At 42.3% G+C, this 22,810-nt stretch overlaps 1 protein-coding gene across 11 annotated transcripts in view; it reads right to left on the bottom strand.

Annotated features, from left to right (window-relative positions):
• Nucleotides 1-22,810, bottom strand: part of SLC37A3 (solute carrier family 37 member 3) — a 39,656-nt gene that overhangs the window by 6,130 nt on the left and 10,716 nt on the right. For 5 of the 11 annotated variants that reach the window (XM_057732021.1, XM_057732020.1, XM_057732023.1 and 2 more), the window contains 10 exons: nucleotides 17,252-17,344; nucleotides 14,784-14,867; nucleotides 12,823-12,968; nucleotides 9,214-9,361; nucleotides 6,980-7,064; nucleotides 6,047-6,225; nucleotides 3,690-3,831; nucleotides 2,219-2,320; nucleotides 1,562-1,609; nucleotides 468-619 (listed from right to left, as the gene is read on the bottom strand). In XM_057732021.1, the coding sequence (XP_057588004.1) occupies nucleotides 468-619; nucleotides 1,562-1,609; nucleotides 2,219-2,320; nucleotides 3,690-3,831; nucleotides 6,047-6,225; nucleotides 6,980-7,064; nucleotides 9,214-9,361; nucleotides 12,823-12,968; nucleotides 14,784-14,867; nucleotides 17,252-17,344 (1,179 nt within the window). The remainder of the gene's footprint in view (nucleotides 1-467; nucleotides 620-1,561; nucleotides 1,610-2,218; nucleotides 2,321-3,689; nucleotides 3,832-6,046; nucleotides 6,226-6,979; nucleotides 7,065-9,213; nucleotides 9,362-12,822; nucleotides 12,969-14,783; nucleotides 14,868-17,251; nucleotides 17,345-22,810) is intronic. The other 6 variants (XM_057732024.1, XM_057732031.1, XM_057732025.1 and 3 more) reach the window with 5 other exon arrangements.

Below are 22,810 nucleotides of genomic sequence, written 5' to 3'. Positions count from 1 at the left end.
GTCCATGGCAATCTCTGGTGGGGATCCGTGGGAAGAATGTGTGTGTGTGTGTCTGTGTGTGTCTGTGTGTGTGTGTGGTAGGGGGAGAGAGGTAGGGCCTTCACGTCAGGTGGGGGTGAGGGGTAATGAGAAGCACGTGTCTCATGGCCTCCACGGAGTGCCAGGTTCAGGCTGGAAGAAGGGAATGACAGGCTGGGACTGGAGGATCTGTCTTATAAGGCGTTAGCTTCTTTCTAGACAGGAAGAATCTGGAGGTAAACGTGGGAAGAAGGAACTAATAAATGTAGAGGGACCTTTCGTGTTAGGTCACATCAGCTGGACCTCAGAGACTAAAAACCTAAGGCTTTCAGTACAGTGCACGACAGCGTAGGAGTGCCACCTCCTGTGGCCTGGCAGGAGGAGATAAACTCTTCCGCCACTGAGGCGCTGCTGAACACTCCGTGTCAAGCCCTCCCCGCCTCTCTCACCTGGCCCACCGCAGCTCCAATGCTCCCGGTTCCATCAACTATGCCTGTGACAGTCGCCAAAGCCTCACTGCTCCCTGCGATCAGCTCTTGACGACCCAGGTCCGCAGAAATAGCAGAGCTAATCATATTAGAAGGTCCACCAATAAAAAATCCTAAAGTCAGAAACAGAACAGGTTCTTATTAAGACACTCTTTGTAACAACACTAGGAATCTATTGAATAAGGCGAACTCTTATCCCAAAACTCTAACCAGTATGTTGGAGAGAACGGAAAGAGGGGGAAAAAAATAACCAGTAAAAATGGAAACTCCCCCAGTTAGTATCATCTTCAAACTAGTTAACATCCACATTCCTCTAGAAAATAGGGTGAACACACAGCTCTCTAATCCTGTGACATGTACATTCACTGACAACTAATCGCACTAGCCTCTCAAATTCTGTTATGGTAGAGGTGCATCGCAGAGCATCTGACTGCCCAAATTCAAGCAAACGTATTGAAAAAAGAGAGAAGAGAAAAAGCATTTTAAATGGTGCAGGGGGTTCCATCTGCCACTGCTCTTAGTGAGGCTGTCCAAGGACTGAGCAGGAGCTGGCCCACGTGCCTCTGCTCACGAGGCTGGATCAGTCCCACGTTCCTCACAGAGCAGCAGCAGCTCCCACTATCCTACGATCTCAAGTTTAAAAAATAAGAACTTTTCTATAGCATGGTCTCTAATCAGGGGCTCGAGTGAAGAAATACTGACCAATTCCAACATAGGAGGAAAAACTAGCTATCCTGGACTTTCTGAAAGCTAGTGAATTGGTTTCCATTGTGACATCTTCCTAAGCCACTTCCGGAAGTAATAATGAGCAGGTGTGGGCAGCCATCAAAAATTTCAGAAAATTTCGGTCAAAAGGGACTGCTTCTGCTACGACAGGACTGAGGAAGCGACACAAAAGCAGGGAAGTAGGATCTGCAGGAGGCGTCTTTCCTCTTACCTTCTGAGTTCTCTATAATTAAGGTTTTAGTATTACTCAAACTGACGAAGCAATCAGTTTCCTTTTCTCAGTTTTATTTACAGAGGAACAATACAGTGAAATGGAGCCCACGCCATACCTGTGACAGTCATGAGGAGGGCATTGACGGACTTATCGTTTGGAGACCCTGTGAGGAAAGACAGAGACACAGAACAATGATGCCAGGGGCGCATCACGTGTGCCTCCACCCAACAGTGCACATGGGTCTGGACCTGGCTCTCTGTGACCTCACAGATCACTCCCAGAGACAGCAAGCGGATACAGCCCCATCACAGCCTCGCCCAGCTTTTATCTGTAATGCCTGCCTCTTGCTGGTGCTCAAGCTAATGTGACTTCTAAAAGCTCCAGGAAAGCTCCACTTCTATCTCAGCAGCATCTTAAGGGACATATACCAAACCTACTAATTACCATCTTTCCTCTTTTGAAATCTTGTCCCTTTTATTGTTTTATTGGCTCTAATGCGGCCTCTCTGGAGCCTACTCTCGAACAAAGCATATACACGCCCCAGCCAGCTTTTAAACAAATCAACAAAGCAGAATAGATGCCAGTTTCCTCCCCAACACAAATAAAACTATGTGATGATACTTTTACTGGCATTTACAGGACAATACAAAGGTCCCATATTCTGCCTTTGTGGCTGGTCTCAACCATCTCCCCGGGGCTGATCACTGACTCAAGGCAAATGCCTTAGTCCTAAGAGATGAGGAAAACAGTTTAATTGCAAGCGAACACTCACGACTATATCCAACAAGGGACCCGACAGCCAGAAGCAGACTGAGAGCTAACACCGGGGCTCTCTTCTGTAGCACATCGGAGATGAAGCCTTGCAGAGTTCCACCTTCAAGCACAAAGAGTGCAACCCAATCAAAATTTCTCATTTAGCTCAGCTACCTGACTCTTGCTTACCACGTACCCTCCACCCTCGATCAGGATCCTAACACTGGTCTATCCAAAGAGAGAGCTGACTCTCCTAAAAAACTTCCTCCATAATTTCCTTTGAGAAAGGTCACCTGACTATTAACCGCCAGGACAGCTGATGGGGACAGCACACCACAAATAAGGGAAAATCATCAAAAGCACCCCACTGATCCTTGCTGTTTTTCCTTCTCCAACCAGCTGTGAAGGCTTTTCCTGATTTTAAAAGATAATTAATTAAGGACTGTGCTTCATCGGCTATTAGTAGTAGTGAACATACATAACTGAGTAAAACTAAAAGCAGCAATTATGGTTGGGCAATAACTAACAGGTCAAGATGTTTAAAAAGAGGTGATGTGGACCCTTGAAGCAACAGTCACATTTCGATACAGTCCTGTTTGGAGTCTAGGGGCAAAGGGACACCTGGTACACCCTCATCAGCAGTATGTTCAGGACAGAGAAGTATGTGCAGGTTTAAAGGCAGCAACCTCACCTTTAGCTCTAGGTCTAAGGGTAAGGGCACACAAGTTCAAATACAGCAACAGTATATCACCTAAGGATACACCATGCTTTCATGTGCTCAGGGCAATTTAGTCTTTCCACACTTTTAAATGCAAACATTACGGAAAGGAGATCAAGGGCCTGCGACAGGCATATACGCAGTACTCACTAACATGCATTCTGTACCATCTGTGTGATTCTAAAGTTTCCTACTTCCTTATCTACACTTCCAGCTAGAGCAAAAAGTCACTACTAAAATCTGCTGTGGATATACAATGAAGCCACTGCAAAACAAAAAAGTTAATCCCTTTTATTATTCCTACCTTTATGATCTGACAAGCAATACCCTAAGCTAGTATGTTTCCCTTCTTTGGCTGCGGGGTGGTATATAAAATGAACACATCCACACCCTAACTTGGACCTCTGGCATACAATTTGCCTTAGAGCTAAGGTATCACTGAAAGTATACAAAAGGGTTACACTTAAAGAGATCAGAGAGAAACATCCCTGCAGTTTTCCAAGACAAAAGAACTGGTCCATCAACAAAGGACTGAGAAAAAAGAGCCCTATAAATCAGAGCGCTGCTGTAGACTAGTCTCTCATCTTCTTTTCTAAGAACCTTTTTTTTTTTTTCTTTTTTAAAGATTTTGGCTATTTACTGGTAGGACAGTTTAGGGAAAACGGCTGTGGAATATGTAATAAAATTTTAAATGATGTCAGATTTCACAACCCAGTAAAATATGACTAGTGACTAATTCTTACTATAGAAAAAGATGCATCGCTGGCCTTACCTATAATTCCTCCAACATCATACCAAATGGACAGCCTGTCAGCTTCAGCCTCCTTCCATCCAAAGTTGTTACTCAGATAAAAGGGCAACCAGAAGAAGAAGGAGTAATTCACTAACTTCAAGCAGGCATAGGCCAGTGAATACTATGAGAAAAACATCCAACAATCAATAAGGAACAAACAGCACAGCATAAGTACCATTTTCACGTAATTAAACAGCAAAACAAAACAGAGGAGTTTGGGGTGAAGAGCACCTGGTTTTAAAAGTCAGTGTTTCTACAAATTCCTATTTGCCGACTTTACCTAGTCTCCCTCCTCTCTTCATCCCCCTTGACGCCTAGAAAGGCAGTACAGCAGACCTTGGGATAAAAAACACACAGGACTACTCCTTAACTGTCCCCACTTTCTTCTCCTTTCAGTTCTCTGGTAGAAGCAAACCAGTGTTTTGAACCTGTAAGGCAGGACACATGCTCATATTTCTTTATTTAGATAAAGATAAAAGGTATTCATGCCACTGACTAGCACTAACCATAAGCAAACGAATCCAGTAAACATCACAGCCTGTATTGCAAGCAGCCAGACTTTTCTGTTTTACTTCCTGGGAAGTTAACATTATGGGTGATGCAAAGCAATGGGACTGGACTATAGCTCCAAGGTCTAAGAAAAGCATCAACATGAAAACTACTCTCACATTGTAGTTTCCAAAAGCTTTGAGTCAAAAATGAAAGAACAGGATCTACGCTGGGCCCTGTGGCTCTGTGGCTCTACGCTGAGGAATGAAAGTCACAGCTGCCTTAAGATGGCAGCAGGGCTGAGAATCCTATATTCAACACATTATTACCAGGAAATCCTAACATTTAGCATCAAAGGAAGAAGGGGGAGGAACAGAGAGACTGACTTCAAAGGGTGTCTGGCTAGTATATTCTTTTCCCTGGAGCTGCCAGTTATTCCCTAGGTATCACTTGTTTTAAAGCAGCTTCCCTGGCAGGGCAGCAGCCGCCCCCTAGAGAGCCAAATCCCAGTCATGACTGCATTCTGTCCAGACAGCCTGCCACAAAGACAAAGGAATTAAGTTAACTGGATTTCCTTTACACCCTGCCCGTGGCAGGGAACAACAGCTTGTGAAATACAAAGGAACAGCGAAAGAGGGCCACGTTTAGTCACAACAAATCTAAGTTCTGTCTCAGAAATTAAATCATTACCAGAATATTTTAATAACCACTTTAAAAAATATTAATCATTAGCATAAGAACAGACCCAAAGGAACATGCACTTCCCTTGTATTACACATCACCTTCTGGTTGACGAATTGTGGGAACTTAAATTTTAACTCACGCTTAAATGATCTATTCACAAATGTCAGTTCTCTTAGTTTGGGGGCAGGTAGAAGGGAACTGGTAGGTACGAAATAGGACAACCTACAGACTCTGAATCTAACTGAAGGGTTACATTCATAAAGCACCATTAAACAATAAAATAAAAAAAGGTGCTTATTCACAATACAATAACCCAACGTTACAGACCCTGGGGAAGACTGGTAGACTTTCTATCTGTAGGAAGGGGAACTGAGACACAAGGACAGGCTGAGTGACTTACCCCAGGCCTCACACAGAGTTAGTGGGTAAGCTGGCAACATAACCTAGGCCTCTTAACTTCCACTCCTGCGCTAGAACGCCCGAAACACCAGGACAGAAAAACTGCAGCAGGAGGGATTCAGTTTAGACATTAGGAAAACACCTGACTATAAAGGTTGTGGAAACACTGGACTGCGTTACCGAGAAACACTGTGGAGTATTCTGCTCTCAACCTTTTAACACAAGGGCAAACTTTTTTCCCCCTAGAATTGGTAAGAACATAAGCAAATAAGGCAGACTTAATGAACCAGTCAAATCTCTCTTGGTCTATTTATAATTCTGTAACACTTCAACTGGTCAAAAGGCATATATTCAAAAATAACAATTTTGCCTTCTTACTCAAACTCTAGATCAGGGTCAGTGAGCACGGGCTCGGGCCAAATCCGGCCAGGTCAATTTGTTCCATATCGTCCATGGATTCCTTTGCTTTACTGAGCTGAGCAGTTGTGGCAGAGACTGTATGGTGGCCCCAAAGTTGAAACCATTTACTGTCTGGCTCTGCACAGAAGATGTCTGCCAACCCCTGCATTAGATATCAGATAAAATTTCAAGTGGTGCCAATACAGAAACAAGCTAAGGGCCACTATTCATTATTCCTCTGAACATATATTCCTAAAATAAAGTCTCAAAGAGTAACTACTTCAAGATGCTTCATCCCAGGCGGAGTTACTATCCAGACTAGAATATCTCACTGGCTGTGGTGAGGAGGTTTGAACAGTCCTTACCGCTATAACTCCAGGCAGGCAGCAAGCCTGGTAAAAGCTTATTGCCTTGACTTGGGTAACAGCACTGCCTTCTTGGATTGAATAATTAGGCTCAGCTTCATCTTCATTTTCAGCACCATTAATTAACGGCCTGTGTGAGTCTTCTTCAAAATTTTCTTCTGCCTCAATACCTGAGAGACCTACAACAACAGTGACAAGCCACATTTACAGAGGGCCCTCCAGGTGCCTGGCACTGGGCTAAGTGCTCTGCATGCATCATTACCTATGGGGTCCACGTTATTTTTATTTCCATTTTAGAGAACCTACTAAGGTTCAGAGTCCAATTAAGGTCACATAGCTAATGAGCAACAAACCCAGGACTCTAATCCTCCTTTACCTGGCTTCAAAGCAATGCTTTTTCAACTATATCACACCATCTCTCTTATATACCAAAAAAAAAAGAGAGAGAAAGAAAAAAAGTTAATTATGTACTATTAAACTGAGGTGTCTCTTTAGTCATACTCAAAAGAGAGAAGAATCATACATCTACCTGCTTCCGTGGTTTCACTTGTACACATTCTGTATTTAACCACAGATTAATCATCACAATAAATTATTTTTATGAAGGAAAGGAAATCTGTCTCAAGAAGTGAAATTCGAAATATATCCATGCTAATTTCTAGCCAGCGTCTGTCTCCATTATAAAACCCCTTTGCAAATGATGAGTTTTCCCTGAATCTATAAAAAGGTGAGCCTCACTCCCTCAAACATTTGCAGCTGTGCCAGGCAAGGCCCCAGCATCGACAGGACACAGACAGCAATACTGCTCCTTGAATACACTGAAAGGAGCTCACAGTTCTCCTAGGCAGAAAGAGACGGGCTGTTCTGTTCTGGCCACAGGTTTCTCTCTGCCCATAACAGTAAGACATTTTGAGCAGAAGAGCAGCTGCTCACCAATTTCTTCGGGTGACACCAGGAGTCCAAAGAAGACGATGATCCCACCAGCAAACTGCACAGCCGCCGTCACCAGGAAGGCATACTGCAGGGGGAGGGGAAAGGTGTTCCTGACACATCTGGGATGCTCATTAAAGGCACATTCATTAGAGGCACATGTAGGGGGGACGGGGCGGCCAGGAAGGAAATGAGCACTGAGCACCTAGCCTGTGCCAGGCACTGAGCTAAGTGTTGTACTTGTGTTTTCTCACAAGTTTTTCCCAGTGACTCTACAGGGCTCAGAGAGGATAATTAAGGTCTCCTAGACACTGAGTGGTATTATTACGATTGTGAAATCGGAACTAGCTCCAAAAATATCACTCTTTATACAACTTGGCCTCCCACAACAGACAGTATCTGCCCTCAAAGATAATTTCCAGTTGAGGGGATTAAACAATACACAAAATAATAATGTAAAGCCGCATATAGCTGAATAAATGAGGAGGCCCAGTCCTAATAGGAAACATATAGAGGAACTGAATTCAGAAGACGGAAACACAGGTTGAAGGAGAGAGACAACACTTTCAGAGGCAGCTGAAAATCCTACAAGTGACCGCCTTTCCCAGCACGGCTGAAGCCAAGGCACCGGGCAGGAGGGAGACGGAAAGCCTTCTGCGTGGTGGGAGCGGAGGGCTACTGCTGGCGGTAACAGGGAAGAACACTGACTTGGAAAGATGCTATCCAGATGAAAGACTCAAGAGCCAGGCTGCACCGCCGAATTTTATTTAAGAGAGAACGGAGTCTGATGTGGATAGACAGGTGACAAAATCAGTGTTTCCAGAAGGCAAATCTGGGAGCAGCACATAGGGTGAACCAAAATTCCCATCTGAGCTAATTAGTACAATCCAGGTGTGAAGCTAAGAAACCTGGGAAAGGTGACTGGGAATACAGGAAGGATGTCCCACTCGCTCTAACCACACCAAAATTTTTCAGGGACCAAACACTTGATGAGCTGTTTAAAAATGTATCTACTTTTTAAAAGGGCAACTCACTTTTAATTATTAGGGTCTTGAACAGGCAAGAGGTTGACATGATTCAAGGAACAAAAAATAGAAGACGTATACACTTAAACCCTCCCTCCCATCCCTTCTCGCAGCCATTCAATTCTCATTCTTCCAACATATGAGCACTGTTCTTTAATTTTTACTTTCCAGAGACTGCTTCGGAAACATACAAGCCAATACAACAGATACTCTTTAATTCTTCCTCCACTTCACACAAATGGCAGCATTCAACACACGGTCATGCACCCTTGCTTTCTTCACTTAACATACCATTGAGCCGTTTCCCTATCAGGACCTGCAGGGGTGCCTAATTCTATTTCACAGCTGCACGGAATTCCATTGCACAGGTGTTCCTTGGTAAAACTGTCTCCCTTTTGGTTGACATCTGTTACCAATCTTTTGCTATTACAAACAGTGCTGAAGTAAATAACCTTGTAGATGTATCTCTTTGTACATGCTGAAGTATATTCACCAGAGGGATTAATTCACAGACGTGGAACTGCTTGGTCAGAGCCATTGTAATTACTCTCCCACCTGCAATGCCTGCTTTGTCACATCCTCATAAATACGTGTTATCAAACTTTTGGGTTTTTACCAATCTAACAAGTATATGGCGTGGGTTTTTTTCTTTTTTTTTTTTTACAGTGTAGTTTTAATTTGCATTTCTCTGCCGACTAACACCTAAACTCCATTAGGGCAAAGATTTTTGTCTCTTTTGGTCAGGGCTCTATTCTCTACTACCTTGGGGCATTTAGAGGAGTTTGAAAATATTTACTGAATGAATGAATAAGTTCTGAGTGAAGTGGAATACCCTGTCGTACGTTTACAAGCCATTTCTATTTCCTTTTCATGAACTACACATTTAAATCCTTTACCTTTCTTTCTGTGTGTTGTTGGTCTTTTTCTTATCAATTTGTGGGCACTCTTTATATACTGAGGAGATGAGCTCTTTATCTGTAACATGAGTGGCAAATACTTTTCCCCAACTGATTATATGTCTTTAGATTTGGGTGTTTTTCCATGAATAATTTTTTTAATGTGTTTGAATTTACCAAAAGTTTGTCCACTCTTAATACAAACCTTGGCCCACCCAGACATAGCTCTAGATCATTTTAAATGGTCACACAATTATTTCCTAAAAATAAAAAATATATTTATATCCTCAAGAAAAAGCTAGAAAGAAACACCTACCTCATAACCATACTGCAGAACGGAAGAAGCTAGACACGCTCCCAAAATGTTGCCCACTGAGGCACAGGCACTCCAGAGACCAAAAACAACTCCTCGTCTACGACAGGTAGGGTGCAAGACAGAAGACAACAGAATCAGAAGGGATTTTCTGTGCAGTTCAAATACAAAATGGCCAAAACAATACAGGTTCACATTACAAAGAATCAATATTCTATTTTAATGCTTTTTTAAAGTATAGCCAAACCTCAAAACATCAGGTATGTCTCTTCTAACTCTAAGATTTTATTATAAGTTCAATTTTGGGCTCACTGAAAGATACTATTGAGAGAATTTAAAAAGACAAGGCCACGCATTGGGAGAAACTGCTTGTCGCTGGAATATAAAGAGCTCTCAAAACTCAATAATGTGAAAAACAGGCAATGCAATAAAATGTTAAAGAGTATAAATCTACAATCATCTCTAACAGTTTCTGAAAAGGCAGCAAAAGATTTTAACAAACTTCACACACACATAAAAATAAGATGCAAATAAGCACATGAAAAGATGACCAACATCATCAGACATTAGTGAAATACAAATTAAAACCACAACAAGGTATCATTACACACCTACTAGAAGAGCTAAAATCAAAACATACTGAAAAAAAACAACACACTGAACATACCAAGTGTTGGTGAGGATGTATAGCACCTAGAACCCTTACGCTCTGCTGGTGGGAATGTAAAATGGTTCAACAACTTTAGAAGAAATTGCCAGTTTCTTAAAAAGATAAACACGCACCTATCATATGATCCAACCATTCTACTCCAAGGTATTTATCCAAAAACAAAAGCATATGTCCATACAAAGATTCGTGAACAAATATTCACAGTAGCTTTACTAGTAAAAGCCAAAAACTAAAAACCCAAGTGTTCACCAACAGGTGAACAGATAAATTGTGACACAATGACTCCTCAGCTATAAAAAGGAATGAACATTCCACCTAATCTCCTGCCGAGCGGAAGAAGACAGGCAAGAAGACATACTACGTGATTCCATTTATATAAAATTTTAGAAAATTCATATTAAAGTGACAGAAAGCAGATCAGTGGTTGACTGCAGATGGCAGTAGGAGGAATTACCAAGGGACATGAGGAAACTTTGGGGGGGATGGATATGTCATTATCTTACTTGTGAGGAAACTTGTACAAGTGTATGCATGCCAAAACTCATCACCCTGTACACTCAGAACATGTGCAGCTTAAGGTATACCTCAATAAGGCCATTAAAAAAAAAAAAGGATATGTGGACGAAGAGTCTGACGGAAGGGAAACTAGCTATTAAAACAGTCCTGGAGAAAAACAACTAGCTCTGGACACAGGCAATGGTGGTAGGGCTGATGAAGGGAAAAAAAGTTAAGAAAAACTAATTTTTTAACGTTTAAATTTGTATTTTAGTCTACTTGATACATATTAGTAACACACAATGTTGGATCTAGGTTCTTCAGCTCTTTCGACATTATTATAACCTCATTGAGACAGAAGGACTCTTAGAAATTAACAGGAAGACAACACTGTCCAGTGAAAAATAAAGTCTGTTCAGAAGTCCTAGCTCTGCCACTTCCAGCTGGGGGAGCTCCAGGAAGTCCCGGCCCACACGGTGTGCTCATGTGCAGAGCGCTCTGCTCCTCAGAGGACTGAGTGCAGGGACAGAGTTGACAGCGTGGGCCTGCAAAGGTGTACCTACCAGGACTACCTGCCTCAATGTGTTTTAAAAAACTGTGACAACTTACCCAAGGTGAGCTCTGCAGGGCAATGTCCTCAGTAGGTCACTTAACTCCCCCGGGCCCCAAGTTTTTTCACTTGGAAACAAATGATTTGAACTAGATAAACCCCAGCGCAAAAATGCCCCAAGCCTCTAAAACATAAAACCTACCAAGAGGGTCCTAGAGGGATGGAATAACACTGGCTGATAAGACATGACTTCAGAAGAAACTGGCTGAAAACAACCGTGACTTTAATTTGTCATGGTTTTAATGCTATTTCGTGGTTTACTGTTACACTTCACAGGAAGAGTTATTGTCTGTCAGGCAGTGCATCATTGATTTCACTTACTAGTGTTATTTGCTTAAAAACAAACAGTCTTACTTTCAAAAGTAAACTGTAATGGCTTTCTTGAATTTGCTGTTTGTTTTTGTGACTGAGCCAGAGAAATAATGAAGAGGTCAACCTGCCCAGTCACTGCCACCTACCATCCCATGTCATCCAATTTATAACAGTTCAGATAAGGATTACCTCAAAATGATACATATCAAAGTGATTATCTTTGAGTGACAGGATTTCAGGTGGTTTTGTCTTTATTTCTCTGTTCATTTATACTCTCTGATTTGGCTACTATAATCAAGTAGCCTTTGCATAATTCTCAAAAAGCATGATTGGAAAGAAGTTACCTTAAAAATCTTAATAAAATTAAACAGCACCAAGTAGACAGTATCACCTATGCCAAAAGAAAACTAAAGTATCACAGGAGAATGAGTATCTCTGAAAACCAATTCTGTTAAACCAGTGACACTAGAGTTGGAAAGAACCAGAAATCACTAGCACACTGAACATAATTAGAGCATTCTTATTAAAGCGAGGCTTATTCTAACCACAAGGCGTTTTACAGGTGAACTTTCACAACGATACAGATCATTAGCCAGCAGGCACCACTACTCCCACTATGAAACTGGAAAACCGAGGAGCTGGTCAAAGCATGCACTGATCACCACAGCGGGTGGACAATGCCTGCTGTGTACACTGGTCCCGCGTAAAAGAGTAAACAAAAAACATAGAGCCATCAATGAAATAAGTGTGCCTCTCACAACATGTAAATATTTATCCAGTACAGATGACAGAAATCCAAATTAACAGTATTCCCAAAGGCAGAGTGTCACAAACAATGATAAACAACAAAGCCAAGTCTTTGGGTAGCTCAACTTATTTTCCATCCTGTAAATTAAGTACGGTTCTTCTTGAGTGGCAGCAGGTGCCCATCCTCACACCATGAACTCACACACGTCCTCACGTACGACTGGTAAGTACCTGAAGGTTTAGGGGGGTAATGGACGATTTAACTAAGCCCCAAAGTTTGGCATGCTTCATTTGCATCTTCTTGGAGCCTTTGCTCTGTAACCTTAGGCAAGTCCCATGGATAACTGCTGGCCTCAGTTTCCTTATCTTTAATTTAAGAAGATTAAACTAGATCACTGAGTCTCAAAACAAAGGGAAAGCAAAACCCACGGGAAGATACATGAGATGGCATGTGAGACTTTTGTTATTATGGTATGTTATTTACATTTTCTAAAGGGAAGATTTTTTTTAAAAATTTGAGATGTACTGTCTTAGCCACACTCAAAATGTGACCATGGCCAGGAGAGTGCTGTGAATGAGTCTCACGGGCTAGACCACCCCTAGGGTCCAATGAACTCTGACATGACGCCTCCTCTCCCTGCTCCTCTGAACTTTCCAAAATAGAGGGAAGAGGTGGATGGTGTCGAAGGGGTCAGGTGAGTTGAGTCTGACACATCTTGAACAATCCCATAGTAAAACTACTGAAATAGAGAAATGAAAGAGGAAGGAAGTGGCATACCCAGCTTTTCCAAACCAATTGCCCATAACAGCAACCACACAGGGCCAACCAGTGGACTGCAGCAGCCCATTCACGATCCACAGGCTGCAGTACAGCCCCTTGCTGTAGAAATGCAGCCATTCTGTGACAGTGCCGAAGACAAACACCTTAGAGAAGAAGAAAGAAAAAGACGTGACATCCGCATGGACGCTCCGACTAAAAACTCTACGTGAGAGACACATTCAGTGTCTGGAGCCTGACAGACCTGTGGCTGACTCTTCAGAGGCTCCTGCTCAGAGTGGCACTGGGTGAGATAGGCACCAAACTGTCCCCAACCAGAGAGGCACAGATGGCAAACAGTGTAAAATGCGGTGAGGACATCCCTCCAACTTGCATCTTCAGCTCTAAAAGGTTAAGTCCCCATTGTTCGACCTCTTTTTTCATCTATTTCCCTTTCCTCTAGTTCATGGAGGATGGCTCTGGGGACGACCTGACTTCACGTGCCTAAAATTCGTTAGCACAGCGCAGGCACCGCGTGGGGACTGGAAAGCTCCTGCTGCCATGATTACCGGGGCTACTAAGTGCCTCAGCCTAACTTGTGACTCACTCCCTCACTTGGTGGCTTTTATCAAAGGGCTGCTTTTTTTCCAGGCATTCTGCTCAGGGTGGGCGTTTGATTTGTAGTCACTCTCCTTTGGGAATATTTGGCACAGGTTTAAAAATGGTACGTCTAATACTGTATGATTCCAGTTACATGACATTCTGGAATGAGCAAAACTATAATGACAGAAAAGCAGTCAGTGCCTGCCCAAGGCTGGGGGCAGATGGAGGGGTGGCAGTTACACAACTACACTCATTTGTCAAAATTCAGAAATATACATTAAAAAGGATGGGTTTATTGGGTTTATGTATATACTTCAATTTTTCAAAAAATGTAAAAAATAAATAAAAACAGGAAAGTATGTATACAGGTTTAAAAATAGTATGTATATATGTGTGGATGAGCAGCTTGTGAATAAAGTGCTTCAATCTCTGAACTAGAAAGAAAAAAAAGGTCTTCCCCACACACAAATGGCAGCCATTAAAAATCAATAATAGAGTCTACCTAAACTCCATGCTTTCATTCAATCAACAAAAAGTTACCACTAGACGCTTGTCAACAAATCAAGATGAATCGAATATGGCTCTTGCCCTCTACAGCACTTAATACTCCAGGTGCCATTCCAAATGCCCCACACAGGGCAACTCTCAGAACCCTCACTGCAACCCCAGGTGCAGGTATTCAAAAGGGGAGGCTGAAGCACAGAGAAGCCATAGCTGGAAGCTCCTGGAGAAGGACCAAATCCCAGGCAGTGCAGGTCTGGGGAAGTCTGTGGTCTTAACCAGCCTGCTGCAAACTCCTAGGGAAAGCAAGACTGACACAGAAATAAGCAAGCCGAGCAGCAGACACGAGAAGTGCCTTCAAAGAAATCCAGGCGCTCAGGACAGGGAACTATGACTACCAGGAGTCAGGGCATCATGAAACAAGTGTTATTTGGCCAATGACTTGAAGGTGACGCTGAGTTAGACTATGAAGAGCTGAAGAGAGGGCATTCAAGGCAGAAGAACAGCAGGAACAACAGCAGTGAGGCAGAAGGGAGCAGGATATGTTAGGGCCACAGGAGGTTTTGATAGTTTGGTCTGGCAGAGCAGAGGGGTGAGCACAGGGCACAAACGACTGCAGAGGCGGGCTGGGACCGGGTTCTCGCGAGCACTGGATGCCATGCGAGTTACGCTCTGACTTTGCTGGTGACTGAGAATCGAGGAAGGGGTGTGACTGAAATCGTACTTTAAGGACATCCCTAACTGAAAAGGCACACAAGGGATTAGAACACTGAAGATTAATTTTACTATTCTAGTCTATATACAAAAGTGGGGGATTCCTTGGATTCTAAAATACCTGGCCAAGATAACAGTAATAAAAATAACGCCTTTCAACTTACCACTAATGCAGAAGAGCACATGCCAAAAGACAGAACCCATCGCAAATTAAGCCGATCCCCAATGATACCGCTGATGAAAAGGCCCTAAAAATAAAGCATTTTATTTTACAGCTCTGGATAACAACACAACCTGGAGAAAGTAAGATGTGTTTCAAAGCAAACAAAGCAAACCAAACACAAAAATTAAATCTCATTCACATGCCTAGACTGGCCACCTATATCAGTTTCACCAAGGTTTCATGAAATGACAATGGCTTCTGTACACCATATTGTAAACGCTTCATGCACCAAGACAGCATAATTCAGTACAAACTTTCATTCTATTTGATCCCCTAACTGCCTAAGAGACTGAAGAAAAAAAAAATCCAAGAATAATTCTAATAAAACAAGCACACAAATATATTTCATCTTCTGGAATAGATGAACTCAGTTATCTGCTTTCCCAAAGGGATTCCTCTTAGCAATTTGCATTCTGAATTAAAATGTTACATGTCCTATAGAACAGAAGCTTCGGGGGCACATGCTCTGCCTGTTTAATCTGACCCTTGGGTTTCATGACATCACGAGGCAAGCAGAGTAGGTTGGCAGAGACACTAATTAGTTGAAAACAGGTACAAATGTTCTGCCTTCTGCTCTCCTCCCAATGAGTGGCAGAAATTTAAAAGCCGAGATCACAGCAAGGCAGCAAGGCAGACCAAAGTGCTAAGGGCAATGCACTTTAGGTTTCCTCCACAAATATGTAAAATGAATAAATGTCTTGACTAAATATCTAAATTCAGATACAAGTGTTTCTCATAAACTGACTGTACTATAAATATAATACAGCTGGATAAATATATCTATATTAGAGAAAACAGATTATAAACATCATAATAAATGTTTCTGCCTCATCAGTGTCAAGCTTTCACTACCTCAAAAAAGGCACTGCAAGCATTAGAGAAGATTCTATATTCTATAGCTCCAATTCACATGGTCTTACGCTATATACAGTAAGGGCGGTGGGGGGGATGAAGAAAATCTCTCAACTGTGTTTCAGATTAGGCAACCAATTTAGTCTGTGTTGCTCCAAATGCCCACACAATACCTGGATGTTACAGAAGGAAATGCGGCTCAATATAAAGAGCTATGATCACTGGTTTTTCATGGCTTTTACCTTTTATGTCCTAAACCTATTTAATCCTATAGACAAGTATTATCATCATAACTCTATATCATTATAACTCTATATCATTATAACTCTATAGATAAGAAAACTAAATATCAAAAAAAAAAGGTTAAATTCCATTTTGATACCAAGTTTAACACAGCTAGTTGATGGTGGTGAGCTAGTGGTTCCATGAGATCACATGGCTTCTCCTAATACTTCATAAAAGGCTGAAGTAGGAGAAGCATCACTGGGAGTGCTCCAGCCAAAGCCCAGCGATCCTATATTGGGATCCTGTACAGAAAGGGCTGGCCTGAGGAGCTAGGCTAAATGATCCAAGATCTGTTCCAACTGTGTCTGTAAGTATCCTCTTCAAAGAAAAGATATGCTAAAAACCACCCAAATAAACATCTGGAGGTTACTTTGGGACTTTCACCCAGTGTTTCACATCACCTGCACATTTACACCTAAAAAGCTCTTATAACCGGACACATTTTAAAGATAAACAGTAGGATGCTGGGGAGAAAAGGTCAGACTGCTCCCCCGGGGCGCAGCTCCGGCTGTTGCCACACACGCCCCACCGCTCAAATTCCGCAGCCACCACAGACATTCCCTACGACCAGAAGCAGACTCGGGCTGCCCGATCCCAGGATACAGCCACCCTGGTTCTGCTCCCAGGACAACACCACTCTCTCATGCTTCTCCTGCTCCCTCTCAGCCTCCCTGGCCCATCCCTCACCTTCCCCACCTCGAAATACAGAAATCACCCCCCCACCAGCCGCCCGCCCCAGCTCAGTCTTCCCATTTCTTCCCTATCCTTGTCAACTCTCTTGACGATTTTCATCCAGTCTCATAATTTAAAAAATCATCTGTACGTGAAGGGCTCTGACATGTCCACCTACACTCAGGACTCTGCTCTTCGAGGGGTCCTCCCCAGCCGTCCTACGTACATGACAACCCCACTCCCTGCCTGGCTCTTTACCACGGCACTTACCACCTTTGAATACACTCAGTAATCTACTCATTCATAGCATTTTGTTACCGTTTGTCTCCCTTAGCTCCCACTCAAAAAAGCATATAAGTTTTATAAAGGTCGGGATTTTTCCTGTGTTGCTCATTGATAAATTCCCCATTGACTAGAAAAGTACCTGGCACACGCCAGGCGCTCAATAATCTTTGTCGAATGGAGGAATAGATGGATGTGAAGAACACAAAATATAAACTCTCCTCAGTCAGCAACTTCAAAATCCCTTGCCAACTTCGTAAGGTCTGGACTCATTTTACATCCTTCCTCAACATAAAAGCTGAGAGTTCTAAAACTTACCACAGCATAGGAGAAGAGGAAAATGGTGTCGAGTGTTCCGAGGAAAAGAGTGGCTTCCTCCGCGCTGGGAAACAAATGGTTGCTGCTCCAGATCTGCAGTCAGACAAGAACCAGTCCATCCTGCTGACCCAAAGCACCTTCACACAGAACCACCACCCATCCCCACAACAGCACCCGCTGGTGACGCTGAAAAGAGCACATCAGCACTCTGTACATAAGGAAACATATGCAAAACAGTCCACAAGGCCAAAGCTATTTGCATAGTACTATAATGTCACTTACTGTTTCCCTTTAACTTTTCCATTGATGGTACAAAAGCAGTGGTGATAAAACTCCTGTGCCTTAGCATGGATCAAGACAGTTACACCAAACTGTACTATTAATCACTGCATTCTTTATTGACAGTTTTTTTTTTTTTAAAAAAAAGGCAGTTTCACTTAAGAATATCCTTGGCACGTGCTACACACTCAATAAATATTTGCCGAGCAGTAAAAATCATTAATTTTATTAAATGTGGCCCCTGAGTACACTTTTTTTTTTAATATTCTGTGTGATGAAGTAGAAAACATGTATACAGCACTTATGCGCACCAAAATAGCACAGCTGTCTTGAGAAAACTGTCTGAGCTATAAGCTGGAATGTAATTTTTACTCAAAAGAGCGACAGACAAACCCTAGTTATTCAGATTTGGGTGTCTGGCAGATATTTCCTCAGAAGAGAATGAAATGAGCCTGTCACTTAAAGATCCATTCAAAGCATAAGACAGACAAATGGTTTTAATGCAAGTGTATAAAAAAGTTAATTAATAGTTTCAGATTCCACACTGTAACTAACCTTTAAGAAATTGCCTCTTGTCAAATTCTCATGTAGTTATCAAAGACAAATAACCACAATTAACTAAAAAGGCTATTAAAATACTTCTCTCCTTCCCACCGTGTACCTATGAAAGCCAAATTCTCTCCACATACTTTAAAGGATCAAGCTGCAAGAGGCCGAATCCAGAAGCAGACAGCAAAACCCACTGTCTTCTGCTGAGCCAGACATGAAGAGATTTGCAAAAATGTAAATCAATGCCACTCTCCTTATTAAGTGATTTTTTTCATTCTGAAAAAGTCATTTTTCATAAAGTGTTATTTATGTTAACGTGTTATGGGTTATTTAGGTCATTTAAAAATAACTTAAAACCAATGTATTTTTTTTCAATTTCTCAGTTTTAATTTCTAAAACAGTAAGTCTCCATAAATACAAACCCATAGCTCACTGGGGTCTCCAGACCAAAAAGTTGTTGTACTAAATGATTTTTGAGATAGGTTACTATAGAAAATTTGACTTTAGAATATTAAAGAGAAAAATCACAATCAGCAACTTAAAAAAATACATTATCTTCTAACAGAAAGTCCAATCCCCCAGTTGTAAGAGAATACATCAAGTGTGATCCTGAAGTACTGTGACATGACCATGTGGCTGAGGCCCTCAGTCTTGTTACTTTAACACACACACTGCCTTCGAGAGTGAGGAGAGCAGCTCACACAGCTGAGGCCCACCAGGACTTCAGTGTGCCCACTTCGGGACTTAAATATCTCCAGTTAGAGTTATTTTGCCACCTTTCCCTCTAACCACAATCTCTGACCCCTGAAACCGTGCAGGCTCAACAGGACCCAGGATTAAGCCCTGTAGGGCACACACCAGTGTGAGGAGCTCACATGCAAGCACCTGCTCCAAGTTTCAGGGTTTTTTTCTTTACTCTCTAGAGAAACCACCAAAAACTCCCTGCAGGTGTGGCTGTCACAAAAACTGACAGATTTTCAACAGCTTTTTTCTGCCTCACTGCCAGAATTCAGCTGACATACACTTCTGCCTGCCTACTTAAAAAGTGTAAACAAACCCCAAAACTAAAAAACCAAAGCAGGATTAACAAAAAGATTCAGAAAATAGGATAAAAGAGAAAAGGCTAGTGAAGAAAGTTTACATCAATAATACAGCTCCGATCAAAACAACTACACTAACAGGAGAGAAGATGACTGTCTTGAGGAAAATTGTGTGAGTCGCAAACTGAAATGTCATTTTTACTGTTGAGAGTGACTGACAGACAAACTCTAGTTATTCAGATTTGGGTAGCTGGCAGATATTTCCTCAAAAGAGAATGAAATGAGCCTGAACGTCATCAACCAAGTGACTTTAAGATGCTAAACTCTCCCCCGCTGGCCTGCACATGTGTACCATTACCATGTGAAAGGACCGGCCTGTGCGAAGGGAGGCCTGTGCCGTGGGGGGAGGGCCTGTATGAAGCTACACCGCCTGCTACACAGCGGCACTTCCTGGAAGCACGAAAGGTCGCGGTGTGGGTTTCCTAAGTGAGAATGTTTATCACAGAGTTACAGCTGTGCATGGGGGTGGGGAACTGCTGACACGCAAGAGCTTCCTGAAGCCGTGCACGAGGATGAGCTGAAGCTGACTTGCGTTCAGGGGTCAGGTATCGGTTGCTGTGAGAATCTGAGTAAGAGCAGCTGTGGCCGAGGTTGAGCTGGAATGTTGAAGGCACCTTGAATCCTGCCTGCTTCCCTCTCCTGGAGAGAAGTTTAGACTCTTAACACTACTCTCCACACTTTGGAAGGACGGTGCTGTCTGGAGAGATAAGACTTCTTAATCAAATCGACAAATTTTTGTTTACAATTTTCAGTCAAGTTGTCCTCAAATATTTGATTCAACCATTTCCTCTTCATTATCTATAAACACAGATTTTATATTATGTTCTCTTACTACTTCCACTGTTTGTTCATGACAGTGGGATCCGTTATAAAGTCTCATGGTATACAGACTGTGTCTGCTTGATTTTTTTTTGTAAGTACCTAAGACAGCTATGCATAAACAGGAAAGCTATAATAAAAACTTTCTGAGGATGCTAGTTAAACTTAAGAAATGTTTTAAAACGTTTATAAACAAAATGTTTTTTAGTGTTGACTAATTTTACATATACTTCTGGTTCTAAGAACCTTTCCACTTTGGACAAGAAAGTCAGTCTCCAAGGGAAGCTGGAGTTAAGACAGTTACAGACTCGGAAGCACAGGAGTAAAAGGTACAAACTGCCTTAGCCACTCTGCTCCCAGCGGCAGCCTTCAGGAAAGACAAAACCTGGATTTTAAAGTCTAAAGAAGAAAACGGAAAGTTGACACTGCTCTCCATGAGAGCAGGTACAGAAATACAAAGACCTCCAGGATAACTCAGAACCTGACTTCAACATAATCAATCCATCCAAGCTACTGAATCCATTGTTCTGAAAAATCAGAATAGTGAAACCTGCTTTTAATAAGTAGCAATTAGAATAAGTAAGTATATAAATATCTTAGCAGGAAAGTTAATGCAAGCTCAACATGAGCTAATAATGTGACACGGTTACTGGCAGGAAAGAGTTAACATAGCAGACCTGATATGTACACTTAAAAAGGCCTACTTGGAGGCTGGCCCCTGGAAACCTGGATCTCGGGAGGGTTCCCATCACTCCCTGCTAAGGGTGGCTCCCTGTGCCTAAACTGTCCACACAATGTGGTTTGTGCTGAACACCTGCTTTCCTTATGGGAATGTGGAATTTTCATACGTGCCAGGCAGAGGGGACCTACACAACCAGCCCCAATAAAAACCCTGCCACCAAGTCTCTAATGGGCTTCCCTAGCAGACAGCATCTTACCAGAGCTGTTGCGACGTGTTGCTGGAAGAATGGAGCACATGCATGACTGCAGCGGAAATGGACTCTTCCAAGGTTTTGCCTGCTTTCCTCTAGACCTTGCCCTATGAGCTCCTCCCTTCGGTGACTTTGTATCCTTTCACTGCAATAAACCATGCTTTTGAGTCATATGCTGAGTCCTATGAGTCCTCCTGGTGAATCATCAAATCTGGGGGGCCTCACAGGACTCAGCATATGACTCAAAACCACGGTTTATTACAGTGGTTTATTACAGTGGTTATCACTAGAGGGACTCACAGGACCCCCAACCCAGTTACCTAAAAAGCAAAGGCAGTATAACTAGAAATTTAGTGCCTAAGTCAAATCCTATTATTCTATATATTGGTCAGCCTGTACCTGAAATAGCATATTCAGTGCTCAGTGTCACTAAACTACAGCTGAAGGAGCAGGGATGTTTTGCCTCAACAGGAGAAATTTAGGGAGATGGATTTCCCTCAAATGTTTAACAGGCTGTCCTGAGCAGGAATCAACTTAGTATGCATGGCTCAGGATAAAACCTAAGATCAAAATTAAACAACAGGGGACTTCTCTGGTGGTGCAGTGGTTCAGAATCCGCCTGCCAACGCAGGGGCCACGGGTTCGAGCCCTGGTCTGCAAAGATCTCAGAGCAACTAAACCTGTGCGCCAGAACTACTGAGCCTGTGCTCTAGAGCCCCTGAGCCACAACTACTGAGCCTGAGTGCCACAACTACTGAAGCCTGCATGCCTAGAGACCATGCTCCACAAGAGAAGCCACCACACTGAGAAGACCTCGCACCGCAGCAAAGAGGAGCCCCTGCTCACCGCAACTAGAGAAAGCCCATGCACAGCAACGAAGACCCAACACAGCCGTAAATTAATTTTCAAAAAAATTAAACAGCAGAACACTCTTACCTCAGTATAAGAACTTCCTGATAACAAGAGTTAAATAAAAATGTAATTGTCCACCTTAGAAAACAGGGAGTTTCTTCTCCCTGAAGTATTAAAGCAGAAGCTAGGTGGTCACCTTTCAATCATGACACAGAAAGATTCTATACTGGCTGAGAGGTTAGAGCATATGACCTCTCTAAAGCCACTTCACATTGAGGGCTTGTGACAAGTCAGTTAATGATTATTCAGATGTACTCACTGTACACACAGCACTGGTCAAGACTCAATTGAGAAATCTAGCCATCTAATCTTAACAGCTTGCCTTTTAAAAGTCCCTGATAACTTCAATTCCGGAAAAATTGTTCAAGAGCATCTCCACTAGAATGTCAGCTCCATGAAGACAGGCTCTTTTCTTTTTTTAATCCTCTAGGCTTTTACTGATTGATTGATTATATCCTCAGTGCAAGATAGACTGAATAAGCAATTGACGATAATTTATTTACACTTCAGGGGATATTCATATAACCTTCAAATCTCTTGTCAATTTCAAACTGGTCCAAATAGGGGAAATAATTTTTAAGAAATAAAAATGCAAAGCATATTAATATGTACCTATAATTCCACATAAATGGAACTCGAACAACATAGTAGACTGACAGGTATGGACCTGTGTATTGAGATAGGGTATTATAAAGAATAGCATCGCCATTCCAAATAGCCATCAAAGAATTTACTTGGTCCAAAATGAATATAAGAGGGACTTCCTTGGCGGTCCAGTGGTTAGGACTCCACGCTTTCACTGCCAGGGCCTGGGTTCGATCCCTGGTCGGGAAACTAAGACCCCGAAAGCCCATGGCACAGCCCCCCGAAAAAACACAACACAAACAAAAAAAATGAATATTAGAAGTGGATACAGACCTCCTGACTTCAAACCACTTAAACAAGATAGGGACGTGAAATGATTATAA

Source organism: Hippopotamus amphibius, chromosome 4 (assembly GCF_030028045.1).
Source record: "Hippopotamus amphibius kiboko isolate mHipAmp2 chromosome 4, mHipAmp2.hap2, whole genome shotgun sequence".
NCBI classification, from domain to species: domain Eukaryota; kingdom Metazoa; phylum Chordata; class Mammalia; order Artiodactyla; family Hippopotamidae; genus Hippopotamus; species Hippopotamus amphibius.
Note: the sequence above shows the minus strand (reverse complement) of the source record. Positions and strands in the feature narration are given on the sequence as shown.